The 13,940-nt window shown below is 40.9% G+C and overlaps 1 protein-coding gene across 1 annotated transcript in view; it reads right to left on the reverse strand.

Annotated features, from left to right (window-relative positions):
* Window positions 1–10,491: 10,491 nt before the first annotated feature.
* Window positions 10,492–13,940, reverse strand: part of Lmnb1 (lamin B1) — a 53,359-nt gene continuing 49,910 nt past the window's right edge. Inside the window, exon 11 of the mRNA XM_026413827.2 lies at window positions 10,492–11,192. Coding sequence (XP_026269612.2) covers window positions 11,151–11,192 — 42 coding nt within the window. The 3' untranslated portion in view covers window positions 10,492–11,150. The remainder of the gene's footprint in view (window positions 11,193–13,940) is intronic.

Below are 13,940 nucleotides of genomic sequence, written 5' to 3' on the forward strand. Positions count from 1 at the left end.
TACGCTGAGATGCACCAATGTCGAATATTTTGATGTTGGTCATACTGGAGTGTAAGTATGTCAGGGCTGACTGTGCATTAATTGTCAAGAGGAGAAGGCAAGTGGCAATCAGAGGCCTCAAGATTCCATGCCAAGGATAATGCTTTTAGTCAGGGAAAGAAGGCCAGTACACCTCGGGGCATCTGATTAACAAACAAAATCCAGCTGGGCATGGTGGTACACACCCATGATCATAGCTGCTAAGGAAGCTGAGGCAGGAAGATCCCAAGTTCAAGGCTAAGCTCAGCAAGGAAGCCAGATCCTGCCTTAAAATTAAAAAATGAAATTGGCTGGGGATGTAGCTCCGTGATATAGTGCCCTGGGTTCAATCCCCAGTACAGGGTGGGTTGGGGTGGGGGGAAGTTGGCAGCAGCAGCAGCGACAACAACAAAACCCATGTCCTGTTGAGATTGGAGGATGCTGATGAGGTTGCCACAATCCGCTTGCTATGGTGAGACAAGCCACCCCACCCCTCCAGACAGGAACAATGTCCACAAGATCCCCTGAAGCCCCGCTCTGCCTACATAAGGCATGTCTATGCACTAGTACACACACAGCCTAGTTTGAATGTATGTGAGCTGGCTTAGCTGGCTTCAGCATTCACCAGGTTAATACATGAAGTATGGAAGGTGCTTAGAATGCCAGGCCACTGTGCACATGGCAGGTCTGCCCTGAGCAAACTTTCCCAGCCCCAGAGTGTCAACCTCACCCTAGTGACCAGCAGAGGGGTCACAGTGAGTGCATGTGCAAGCTCTGGGATACACCCCAATGTGGGACAAAGAGTATGTGCCTTGTGGGTCACAGAGCATTAATAAGACAAAAAATGGGGTTCCTTTAATATAAGAAGCTATTCTGAAGACCCCCCACTCCAGGAAAATTAAAAATACCTGTGACACAGACACACACAGCATTAACAGAATCCCAGGGCGGCTCAGCACTGGTTGTGGGTATCAGCCAGTCCCAACGTGAAGCCCTCCCTTCACTTTCTTCCTCCTCCCACCCTCCCAGTCCCAGATCCACAAGGCTCTATCAGGCAGGGCTGCTTAAAGATAGTGCCTGCAACAGAGTGGCTGGAGGAAGGGAAAGAACAAGGCAGTGGGTGAAGCAAGTCACCGCACCAGGGGGACCAGGAGAGAGGTTGGGCACTCCTCCAGACTGGCAGTTGGAGCTGAGCAAAGGACACATCTGTCTCCACCACCTCCTGGTAGCTTTTCTGAACATCAGAGGGGTCACGGAGCCCAGACGGAACAATTTGCCATGTGATGCAAGTCCATGAATGAGCGTTTCCTGCCCCTCCTGTCTCTTCTTGGAACAGAGAGCCCCCGCAGACAGCCAACTTCTGTAATCCTGTCAGTTTCCTCATTATCAGTGAGCATTAACTTGTTTCCCTGTTATGACCATCCAAAGTCATCCCCATCAGGCTGCTCTAGAACACACATGGGAAAACAAATTGCTGAAGAGCAAGACACCCTCTGGTTCCCCATTAAGGAGCCGATGTCATTACTGTAGCTTGCAATTCAGGTGCCAAGGATGACGAAAGGAGCTGCTTTCCTTTATTTCATAATTCAGTGTTTCCCAACCCTCCATCATGCATTTTGGGAAAGAGTTGCCAAAGGCCCATAGTCATTTCTTCTTAGCAGCCTGAGTAAGGAAGAGAACAAAGAAGATTGCTACAGGGTCACATGTGGCTTTGCCTATTGACACTTCAATCCTGTGTCTCAGGCGAAGGCTGAAATTGTTTGTTTAAATGAAAATTTCTGAAATAAAACTAAGCTATCATCGTGGACAGGTGAGATCCTGTTGTCTCAGTTCTACGGATCAGACGGAGAGCTGGTATTCAGCACATGTGTGGAGCAGTTATTTTCCAGCGGCAGAACATGCAGGCCCTGTGTGCTGGGAAGTGCTAAAAGGAGGAGGGTGGCCAACTGGCACGAGCCAAAAGATTTTCTTAGTGTTTGGGTCTCAATGTGAAACTCAGAAGTGAGTGCCAAACATATTCCAGAAGTCCTCTCTATTTCCCATTTAAGCCCCGGGCAAACGGGGGGCACCTCCACAGTCAGTTAGCGTTAGTATTAAATAGGGGCAAAGGTGCCAATGTGACTGAGCTGTCACAACTGTTGACAGTGTTCACAAATGGCTGCTTGCCAGAAATGCAGAAGGATCTAGTAGAAATAGGACCTCCACCCAGTAAGCCACCTAATTAAAATGTGTAAAGGGAAATGAAATCACAACATTGAAAAATGAGTTGGAATAATTAAATACAATGGAGACTGCTTTGTGGGTGAGCTGACATTTGTCTAAAATTGAAAAATCCAGGTGCACTTTTGAAAGCATTTAACTAGAAAAGTCATTGTCCCTCCTATATACTCAATTTCCAAATGAAGAAAAAAAGAAACAGATCTTACTCATCAAAGTTATTGCTGCCTTAACATATTTCCATCTGGGTGCAGGGTGAGAGAGGGGGAAGGTTGAGTCCGCTCAGGTAAGGGTCTCTCTTTGAAGTCAACACACCAAACCTATCTTTGGGGAGCTCTAGACCCCCCCAAACTCCCAAGTTACTAAGGCATATTCCCACCCCAAACCCACCAGTTAGGGCAGGAAGAGTCAAGTCCCGGAGAACAGTGAACCCCTGCAGTTGGCTGGATGAGGTGAGACAGACCCCAGGCAGGCTCTACCCCCATGAAAGCCTTCTGGACTGACCTGGGCCCTAGAGTTCTGGAACCTGTGAGTTTCACTTCGAGGACCAACATGGGACATCAGGAAAACAGGCCCAGGGCTCCAGGACACTGGTCAGGCTAGTCCTGACTGTGAACACAAGAACTGTCATCTTTGAAACTTCAGCTCCTGCTAGACAAATCCTTCCCAATGGCCCAGTCCTATGAGATCAGTGCCCCAGCAGCCTGATGTGTGTGGCACTTTCTCAAAACAACACATCCCATAGTTGGGAGTTTTCCGTATTTGTGTGAATATTTGATGAACATCTGTCTCTGCAATGAACTGTAAACTTCACCAGGGTCAGGGCAAGATTTCCTTTTATTCAACATTGTACTGCCAGTTCACAGCATGGTATTAATTAATTAATACCATTATTATTATTATTATTATTATTAACAATTATTATTGTTTGTTGAATTTGTATTTATTCATGAAATGAGTAAAATGTGGTGCTTCTGGTATTCTCAATAACAGCCCTTGTCTTACAATTGACCAACTCAAGGAGAAACATTAACTGTTACCCACACACTGTGCCCTTGCAGACTTATACAAACCAACAGTAATTAACAACTCTGCCTTTTATAAAAGGCTCACCTTCCTTCCCATCTTAATTCCCCTAACAAAAATTCTGACATTAATCAGTTTTAAATTCCAACTTGTAAACAACTTACCACATTGGTATGCTATTTTTATATGTTCTAATTAATTTCTATTAACTCTATGGAATAGGATGGGGGGGGGGTATTGGGGATTAAACTCAGGGGCACAACCACTGGGCCACATCCCCAGACCTTTTTTCTATTTAGAGACAGGGTCTCAGTGATTTGTTTAGTGCCTCATTTTTGCTGAGGCTAGCTTTGATCCTCCTGCCTCACCCTCCTGAGCCACTGGGATTACAGGCATATGCCACTGTGCTGGGCCAGAATAGGACTTTTAATCCTACTTTATAGATAAGGAAACTGAGATTCAGGAATGTTAGCTTTTTCTGGGTCACACCACTAAGTGACAGCAACCTAGTGTCACTGACTGCTCTTTTTGTCAGGGGTTCTCTATTCACTGAGCTAGTTCAAAGGCAAAAACAATGCTGAGACTTATTCTATTTGAAACTTGTCTATGGAGAAGCCCTCTGAGAAAGTACAAATTTGGGACATCACCCAGGACTATACTTAGTACATTTAAAAATTTTTTAAAAAGAATTCTATCTCCTTTCTAATCAGAGCTGAATCACCAGTTCCAATAATTCTTGTTATTCGTAACTTTTCCCTACTGCCCAGAGGATAACTGGGAAAACTTGCACACTCTCTGGGTTACTTTCAACAATTCCCAGATAGACAATTAACACTTTACTTCACTGAGACCCAAACTACTTTCAACTACTTGTTGGGCACCCCAGCCTCTTAAATCAGAAAGTTTAATTACCTCCCTGATGTCAAGGACAGTGCATCCTGCCAATTTCAGAAACATCAGTTCTTCAGAGCTGTGGCTTTGTCTTTTTTGAAAGCTGTTTTCCGCAACAGCAAAAGAAAGACTGAGCAAGAACTTGGGCTGTGGGAGAGTCCCTTTGCAGTTCCTAAGTCTATCTGCAGGGGCTGTTGGGTTTAAATCACCTAATACACATGAGAACATTTTCTATACTGCACCATGCAAACAGCATTTATTATATTTGCCATTAGTTAGAACATTAGAAACAATGGATTTCAAATAGGGAGTTGAGGATAATGTGACAGTTGGAATTGTTGGCACACATTTTTGACAATGAGTTGCACCATTTGCTTTAGAAAACTAGCTAGGTTAATTATTTCCTGACCACTGCTTGGGCGAGCAAAGGAGGCAGAGCTGTCAAGACATGGCAATGTGTGACGAAGCAGAGTTCCTCAAGAACAGAACTGGCTCTCTCCTCAAGATATTCCTTAAGGCTTGCTAGGCTGTGCCTGGCAAAACTAAGCCCCTCAGTGAATGGTTGATAAATGAGTGAATAAATAACAACCTCTGGGCCTGTTATCCCATCCCAAAACGAGGATAATATCACTTACCTAAGGGGGTCTGTAAGCTTTAGGTAAGGTGACATTTGAAGGGACAAGCCTGACACAGTACCTGGCCTTGCCTTGTGAGAATTCAGTAAACGTGTGTTACTCTCCCTTTCCACCTCCTTCCTTTTTTTTTTAATATTTCTTAGTTGCAGTTGGACACAATCTTTTATTTTGTTCATTTATTTTTTTATGTGGTGCTGAGAATCAAACCCAGGGCCTTGCACATGCTACGCCAGCGCGCTACCGCTGAGCCACAACCCCAGCACCCACCTCCTTCCTCTTGGCGGCTCATAGGTTATTTTCCTGCCTTCCTATGTGAGAACCAAGGAGTTCCTTGTGTAGGGAAGACCAATATGTGAATCTGTGCACCCTGCAGGTGTCGGGATAGTGGTCCATCTCCAGAACCCATTCCTGCCATTTCTCAGTTGAGTTCCCAATGTTCCCCCAGCTGCACAACACAATGGTGGGCCCTGCTGCAGGCTTCCTTCAGGATTTCTGGTATGGGGTCACCCTGAGTCACACAAAGCATTCGCCTCTGGCACTCCAACATTCTCCACAGTGCCGCAGTCTAGCTGGGCACAAAATAACCGAGCCGCCAGGAGGCACTTGTAGGTTCAAACAGGAACTCCTTTATTGCCCGAACTCCACAGGCACTCCACACGCATCCCCCCCCCCCCAACTCTCTCAGCTCTCTTCGGCTCTCATGGGAACTCCAAACTAGCGAGAACTCAAAAGTAGTGGGCACCCGAGGCAGCAGGAGCTGCCCTATTGCCGGACAGCAGGGGTCTATATACAACTGAATACACAGCCTGTTTCAATCCAGCATCATCCAGTCACAGCAATTATACGCAGCTTAACTTAATTATCATCCTCTTAATGGCTCGCTGGCATCACCTCTCAACCATTCCTTCTGGCAAAATGCCAGGCGCCATTCCAACTCGGCTGTGGCTCTCAACACCACAGCAAGCCTCTCAAGAGGACGGTACTCATGATTTTTCCTGGTGACACATGACAACTTCTCTTGGGGTGGAGTAGAGGCCCACTATCTCTTTTATGACAATAGAATGGTTTTTAACTGTTTCGTTTTACAGAGTTACAAATTTCCCAACAATGTATCTCTTAGCAGGATGAATACTTAAAAAGAGGAAGCTGACTAGGAAGCTAAGAAAATAGTTCATAGGAAAATTTCAGGCCCAGCTGAAACAAAGGAATGGGTAGGTGGCGGCCAAGAGGAAGGCTGAGTCACGACCTTGGGAGAGAGCTCGTGCCAGGGTCTAAGTCAAAAAGTAGAACTTGTCCAAGGGCAGTGAGCCAGGAGGTGCCTTGACTCAAAAATGGAGAGTGGAGAGAAAATAAGAAGGGAAAAACAAGTGGTCTGGCTCTCAGTTTGGGAAGCTGGCTGAGCAACAAGCCATCTGGGGACCACACTCACTTGCCAAGCTAGAAAGCCAGTTCTGTCAGAGGTGACATGCAGTCTGCAGAGGGAGACATCTGTGTCCCCCTCGATGTGTTCACAGCAGACACTGGCCAGCCCTTGTGACCAAACGTATGTCTTGGGACTCAGGACCATAAGAGGGCTGTGAAAATAGGCAAGTGAATGGAACAGTACTTATTCAGAGTGAGTCACAGAACACTGAGGAAAACCAAGCCCTTGCGAAGATACCTCTACCCTACTGCAATTGTCCCATAAGGCTGGCCCCACAGAGAGACCCAAGGAGGGCGGTGGCAAGAGAGAGTTAGGGCCACCAGCTATGAGCAAGTGCTAATGAAATAAAGCTTAAAAAGTGAGGACTGATTTAAAAAAAAAAAAAAAAAACCTACTCCAATATTTAAGAAAATGACATAAAAATGCAGATGAATCTTTAGGATCTTGCCTGCAGCTCATTTCAAATAATACAGAGCCACAGTAGGTATAAAAACCACTGAAATGGAACAAGATCTGCATTTCTCTAAGAGCAAACTTGGCTGGCATTTAAACCTAGAATTCCAATTCAGACTGCTGGAGGAAGTACTCACATAATAAATCTGGGAGAATACATGTTTTATTGTTATAAACTAATTAAACTACTGGACAGGCTGTCTCCTTAGACTGAGAGGTGCATTTTGTCTCTAGAGAAATGTCACCAGAGGACAGGATTTACTGTGCTGTTAAAAGTGAACAAAAAAGGATTACTGTGGAAGCGATCAGTAGGAGGTAGGAAGTGAGATTTCACACTCTGGGCCCAGTACATGTCTCCCAGGCAAACTGGCTGCTGGTCCAGTCTATGACTGTTCTCTGCCCTCACTCTGACCCTCCAAAATAGCCAAGCAGAATCCACTCCCAGAAACATACCCCATTCATTAACTATTCTTTCCATATTTCAATGCTTATTAATGTGAAGCCTCTGTCCCTGACTTGAAATTTCATGACTTGTGTGAATTCTGCGTTTATTTTGCCTAAATATTTTCCTCATTCTCATCAATCTGGCTCTGAATGTCACTTCAAGAAAGCAGGGGAAAAAAAAAAAAACACCCAATGAAATTCTAGATACTACCTTGTTTTGGTAAGCAGTGAGAGTCCCAATTTCAAAATTCTGGATTTTGTCGTGTAAATATCACAATTGCTTCAAGGACTCAAAAGTTAGACTCCTAGGAAACATACCCCTCTGGTGGTACCTCCTAAACTTCATAACCATACTGCTATTTATACCAGTGATCCAGAAGATACAGATTAAAAAAACCTTCAATTTCCCTTTAAAATGTATTTTAGCCAGGAAAGGAAGGAGTATTCAAATAAACTTCTTTGTAATTTAAGATGTGATGAAAAGGGTGATGAGTAAGAGACTGAAATCAAAAAGAGATATACATGACAGACTACACTGACATGGACAATCCTTTGCTTCCACTGTAGGACTGAGAAAATAGAACTAAGATGTTTGCTTGAATACAGAACCAACCAAGCTTAAAAACAATTAGAAATATCCAGGTGCCATAAAAAAAGAACTCCAAATTTGAAATATAAGCCTTAGGAGCTAAGGGATGGGGCTGCAAAGCATGGCCTTAGGCTCCGGCAAAGAGAGAGAACCGAGAACAGGGTACGACTGCACAAGTCAGAGAACCTGGTCAAGCTCCCTCACCCTCACACCACCAGAACGATGACTACCAGCCTGAAGCAAAGGCCAAGCACTGCTGGGGTTTGGGGCAACGTGTAGAAGTGACCTGTGAAAAGCAGAGAACACACATGCAGCACAAGTACCCAAGTAGATTTACACTAACATGAAGTGAGAAAACAACAACAAATATGGTCCACATCATAACAATTACCAGGACTCTGACACAAGAAACCCTCCAATTCCTCTATATACCATGGGTCACATAAAACCCTGGGGACATGGATTGATCATGAAACACCCAGCCCTTGCTTTAGGTGTGTCCACAATCCTAAAAACCCCACAAGGAAGGGCACCACCAAAAGGGAGTGGTGACCAGATGCAGCGAACAGTAAAATTAGCATCTCTAAAAACTCAAGAAAACAGAATTACTGAGATCGTAAAATAAATGTAATTAAAATGGCTTTTAAAAAGGATAGGAACTGGGCTGGGGATATAGTTCAGTCAGCGGAGTGCTTGCCTCGAATGCACAAATCCCTGGATTCAGTCCCCACCATCACAAAAAAAAGGAGGGGGGACTATAATGAGGAAAACATGCATTTAAAAAATAGGAACCACGGGGACTGAGGCTGTGGCTCAGCGGTAGCGCACTTGCCTGGCATGAGAGGCTCTGGGTTCGATTCACAGCACCACGTATAAATAAATAAAGGTCTATCGACAACTAAAAATAGATAGATAGATAGATAGATAGATAGATAGATAGATAGATAGATAGATACGATGAATGAATAATAAGAAAAATAGGGAACCAAGATAACTTCAGTAGCCTGGACAAAGGATGGGTTAGAACAGGTTCGTAAACAGAATCAGTGAAATCAATACAAAGGAGTTACTAAGAATATAGCACAAAGAAATCTAGAATTAATGAAAGAGGATGGGATCAATATAAGTCTAAAAAGATGGGAGGAACTATTGAGAACAAGAGTGAAAAACTATTCAATAAGAATATCCAGGATTTTTTTAGTGAAGAATAGAGAGATAAGACCTGAATACAAGGCATAAAAATAAGATCTATCTAAACAGTGCTGAAAATGGAATACAGAAGACAAATCAAGGGAACAGAATGAACTCATGCTTGTTATAAGAGTTAAATACCTAACTATGTTTTCATCTCCACTGTCTATCTAACCACCACTGATGTAGAGAGATAAGTTTAGGATAGAGAGGCTTCATGTCCAGGCCACATGTCCTCCGGCTCTCCAGTTTTCCATGTTCTGTGGAAATGGCTTTAGGTGCAGCTCAATTTATCAATTTCAGAAAACCTCAATTAGTTCAAAGTTTGTCAGTCCACATAGACTCAACAATCCACTGCCACACACCAGGAGCACCAAACTACTTATGTTAAGAGAGTTCTGGGTTTTTACCCTAAAGTTCACTGGAGTACAACCTATGCAACTGTAATAAACTGTCAATTCCTTTTCATGCCTAATTAAATGTGTTTATTTTTAAAACCAAATTTCTCCAGCATTAAAACACCTAGAATGTATTTTGATGACAAGAACCCCACCTTGTGGCAAAATGTTTCACAACCAAGTTTGGCCATGTACCTTTCTCATTCGGAAGATAAATCTGTGTTGAGAAGTTATCATTTTATCTGCTTCACCAGACAGAATTTCTAACCCAGCATTTATCTTGTGTCTGCGACAGCACCAAAGTATGCAGTAAATCTGTGGAGCACTGTAATTTGGGGCTTTGTGAGTTATTTTCAAGTGAAAGCTGGTAGTCTTTGCAGGGCTTACTGCAGGAATATTTTAAGAGGAAAGCAAACACTGGCTCTGGGTTAGCTTCTGAAATATCATCTGTGAATTCTAGAGAGGTTCCAGACATTCTGCTTCCCACAAGATGAACTCACTTGCTAAAGCAATCAAGACAAAAAAAAAAATATATATCCAAACCCACAATGAATGACACCCTAATCATCACCACACAAAACCACCTCTCATAGCACACTTGTATTTCATTATCATTTGCAGTTAGTTAATCCTCTAAAACTAATTTCTTTCTTTCCTATTTTAAAGGACAATAAAAACTTGACTCTAAGGCTTTTTTAAATTTTTATTTTAATAGGAATTTTCTTCTCCCACTGTCTCTATTTTATTTTTGTAAAGAAAAATTGAAAAGCCTATTGTTAATAAAGTAAAAAAATGTAACAAAGCACTGACTATGTCTAGCTCAGAAACATTAGCTATCATTGTTATTACTGTTTTTATAATCGACAACAGAGTACTATAAAGGGAGAAGACCTCAAAATAGCTCACTTATGTGTATCTTTCTCAATTGTCAAAGCCTTAAAGAGAAGAAAAGTTCAGTTCAAATAAACTAAACTATATTTTAACAAAAGCAAAGCTGGAACATTCTTTTCTTCTCAAAATCTGTTTTTAAAGGGTTAATAAGGACAGTAGATTAATATTAAAACAGCTTTTCTTTTATTTGTTAATGTCACATAAGAAATTTAAGCATGTTACACTATCTTAAAAAACACGACTAATTCATTATAACAGAGAAGCCCCGCCCCCCAGCCCACCCACCGCCCCATCCCGATTCCCTTCAGAAATTAAGAATCTAAGAGAAGTGACCATAAAACAAAGTTTTGTGGAATCCTTCATCCAGAGTGCTTACATGATGATCATGTTAATATTGCCTTCTTACAAAATTTCTCTTTTCTGTTTTTTAAAAAAATTGTAACCTTGATTGCTTATTACAAAAAAATTCAGTACAAAAGTTCAATATATTGAAAAATGCTTTCCCCCTCCCTCACAGCACCGTTATTTATAGCAGAAAATAATCAAGAGCAGATTGCTAATCTAGATGGAGCAATCTTCAAATTATGCCCAGACACACAGTGGTTTATTTAACCTCCCCTCCCCTTCTCATAAGAACTTTAAAAAAAGAAAGAAAAGAAAGAAACACACACACACACACAAACGGTTTTTGTTTTTTTAAAAAAAAAAGTCCAAAAATTTTAGGGACCCTTACCAAACAGTACACAGTTAGTACAGTGTCAATAATTCACATCTTGCAACAAAATGTATGGATATGATTTCTTTTACAAAACTTTCAGTGTCAAAAAGGAAATTAAGGCCATCAGATTCGCAGCTTAAAAATTCACATAAAGGAAATATAAAAATATTCTGTGCTTCTGAGAAGGCTCTGCACTGTATATAGGTAAGGATTACCATACTTCTTTATCTTGAGGAAGACAGTTGACTTGAGAAGTTTACATAATTGCACAGCTTTTATTGGATGATCTTGGGGATCCCTGATAAGAAAAACAGAAGAAAAAAGTAGTACTAAGAAAACAAATTACAGTATTCTAAAATAAGAAAAAATCTTAAACTACAGGAATCTGTATTACCTAACTTCAAATGGACCGTTTATCACTTCTCACTTACCTTTATAACCCCTTCTCTTAAGAACAACTTTTCTAGAATACGCCAAAAGATTACAAAACAGCAATTCCCAACTCTGATTGCACAGAAGTTCAAAAAACAAAACAAAACAAAACAAAAAACTGATTTTGAGTCTCAGAACAATTAAACAAGAATTTCTCACTTAACTGAGGAAAGGTATCTATATATAACTTTAAATTAATTCTAATATTCAACTAAAAGTTGAAAAATCACTATACAATACTCTCCTTTGAAAAATGAGCAAATGAGATCAGTGCATGATATGCTTCACAGGAACTTCGGTATCTCAAAACATTTACATTGGATTTGTTCTCAAAAGTGAAGTCAAAAAGGCTTCCCTATCCATTTCTTTGTGACCTGCTAATTCCTCACAATAAAACTTACTGACTCACCACTGACTAGACTAAAACTGGTTTCTTAAAAGGTCACCAAAACCTGGGCACAGTTGGCGCACACCTATAACCCCAGCAGCTCTGGGTGCTGATGCAGGAGGATTGGGAGTTCAAAGCCAGCCTTAGCAAAAGCAAGGTGCTAAGCAACTCAAGTGAGACCTTGTCTCTAAATAAAAATACAAAATAGTGATTGAGTGCCCCTGAGTTCAATCTCTTGTACAAAAAAAAAAAAAAAAAAAAAAAAAAAAAAAAAAAATCCACCAAAACCCTTCTAGTCAATTCAAAAGGCTTTTGGATTCACCCTCCAATGTGCAGTCAAAAGAGCTGTTCTGCTGACATTATTTTCTATAACCATACAAACAAAAAAGGTTACACATCTTTGACTTTTTCTTTCACCTTAATGCATCACTATTTACATACTACCTGAGTGTCTGTGGCATCTCCTTCGTAGAGTCAGTACCTGATTGTTTGCCCAGTGATATTCTAAACTATAGGTCTCAATTTCTCCTTTGCTCTAAACTATGAAGAAGTTACATGCCCGAACATTCCACACAATGTCAATTTTACAGCAACCTTTCAACTTCATTTCAACTAACTTTCTCTCATACACAAAGCCCAAAATACAACTGGATAGACAGAAACATTTGGTGAATATATTTTAAAACATTCCCTGTATGAATTAAAGATCACAATAAAGCCTTTGCTGCTCCTCCCATAAGAGGAAACTATTTACCCCTGCCATGAATCTCAGCTGGTTTTATGGTTCACTTTGAGGGAATGATAGAAGGGAGCTGTACCAGCTCAGGGCCTACACCTGGTGGTCTCCACTTTCACCCTCTTAACCAGCTTCCATACCGTCAAACAACTTAGGCCAAACTACTGCATCGTGAGAAGACATACAGAAAGAGCCCCAGAGAATATTACAACCCCACACAAGCTTCCATCTGTACACAACTAGATGATTAATACTCATCTTCCACCACCTAGAGAAGAATTACCAGCTGAGCCCAGTCAAACCACAGCAGAACAATGGGAAATTAGAAACCAATGTTTTTAAATCACTAAGTTTAGGGTGGTCTGTTAATAAGTAGCAGCAGACAGTTCAAAAACACCTTCAAAACACAATCATCTGTCTCTTCCTATAACAATTATCCCTCCATCCTTCAAAATACCAAACAAGAACCATTTTCCAGTGTTGTTCTCAACTACACTGGTGGCCTAGAGAGCCTTCTTCAGTATTTGATCTGCTACTTATGTAGATCACTGGGCTGGAACTTGGAAACACCTCACAATGTTATTGTCTAGTCATTATGATGTTGTGTTTGTTTCCTTAATAAAGCCAAGTTATAAAGCATCTGTTCTTAAATACTGCTCCAAAATATATGAGAAGGCATCCAGGTTTAAAAAAAAAAAAAAAATCAATCTTTGTAATGCATTCTGCTGTCATACATAACGAATTAGAATTTAAAAAAAAGAAAACAGGAAGTGAGAACATGATCCTTAAGATCCTTCAGTTATACAGACCAGTTCATGTGAATAAACCTCATTTTAAATCTAGGGAAAAAAGAATCATTCTATCTCATATAACCCACTTGAAGTGGTTCCCGACCTTAGGGACTAAACACATTAGAGAATGTTTGTTTATAGAGTAGGACTGGGCTAAAGAAACTAAGCAAACCTAGATTATAAATTTGGAGACACAGAGATGAAGTCTTACCAGGATAAGACTTAGTTTCAGGGTAGGAACTTAGACTCAAACAGCTTGAGAATATAAACTGAAAAATCATTATTAATAATTCCAATTTAATTAATTAAGACCAAATCTGGAGTTTCTTTATTTCAAGGGCTCTCAAAAACCCTAGCATCAGCCAAAATCTATCTTGCAATTAGATAATTAGAAACTTAATATAGCAGGAATTTTGTTTCACACTGAAGCTGAATATTACTCTTTTTTCAGTTTATATGCAGATGCTTGCTCTAATTTAGTGACCTCAAATTTTCAATCACAGAACCCAACAGTACATAAGTTTCAGGTCAAGCACTCCAATCCATTTATACATATACATTTATAAGTAATTTATATGCCCTACCATATATATGTACAAAACAAGATGGAAATTTGAAAATGAGGGAAAAAAACAAAAGTGTGCTAATATATTTTCTACCAGTGACCTAGAGTACTTGAATTTTCATCAGTTCGGGAGG

Source organism: Urocitellus parryii, chromosome 1 (assembly GCF_045843805.1).
Source record: "Urocitellus parryii isolate mUroPar1 chromosome 1, mUroPar1.hap1, whole genome shotgun sequence".
Classification (NCBI taxonomy): Eukaryota; Metazoa; Chordata; class Mammalia; order Rodentia; family Sciuridae; genus Urocitellus; species Urocitellus parryii.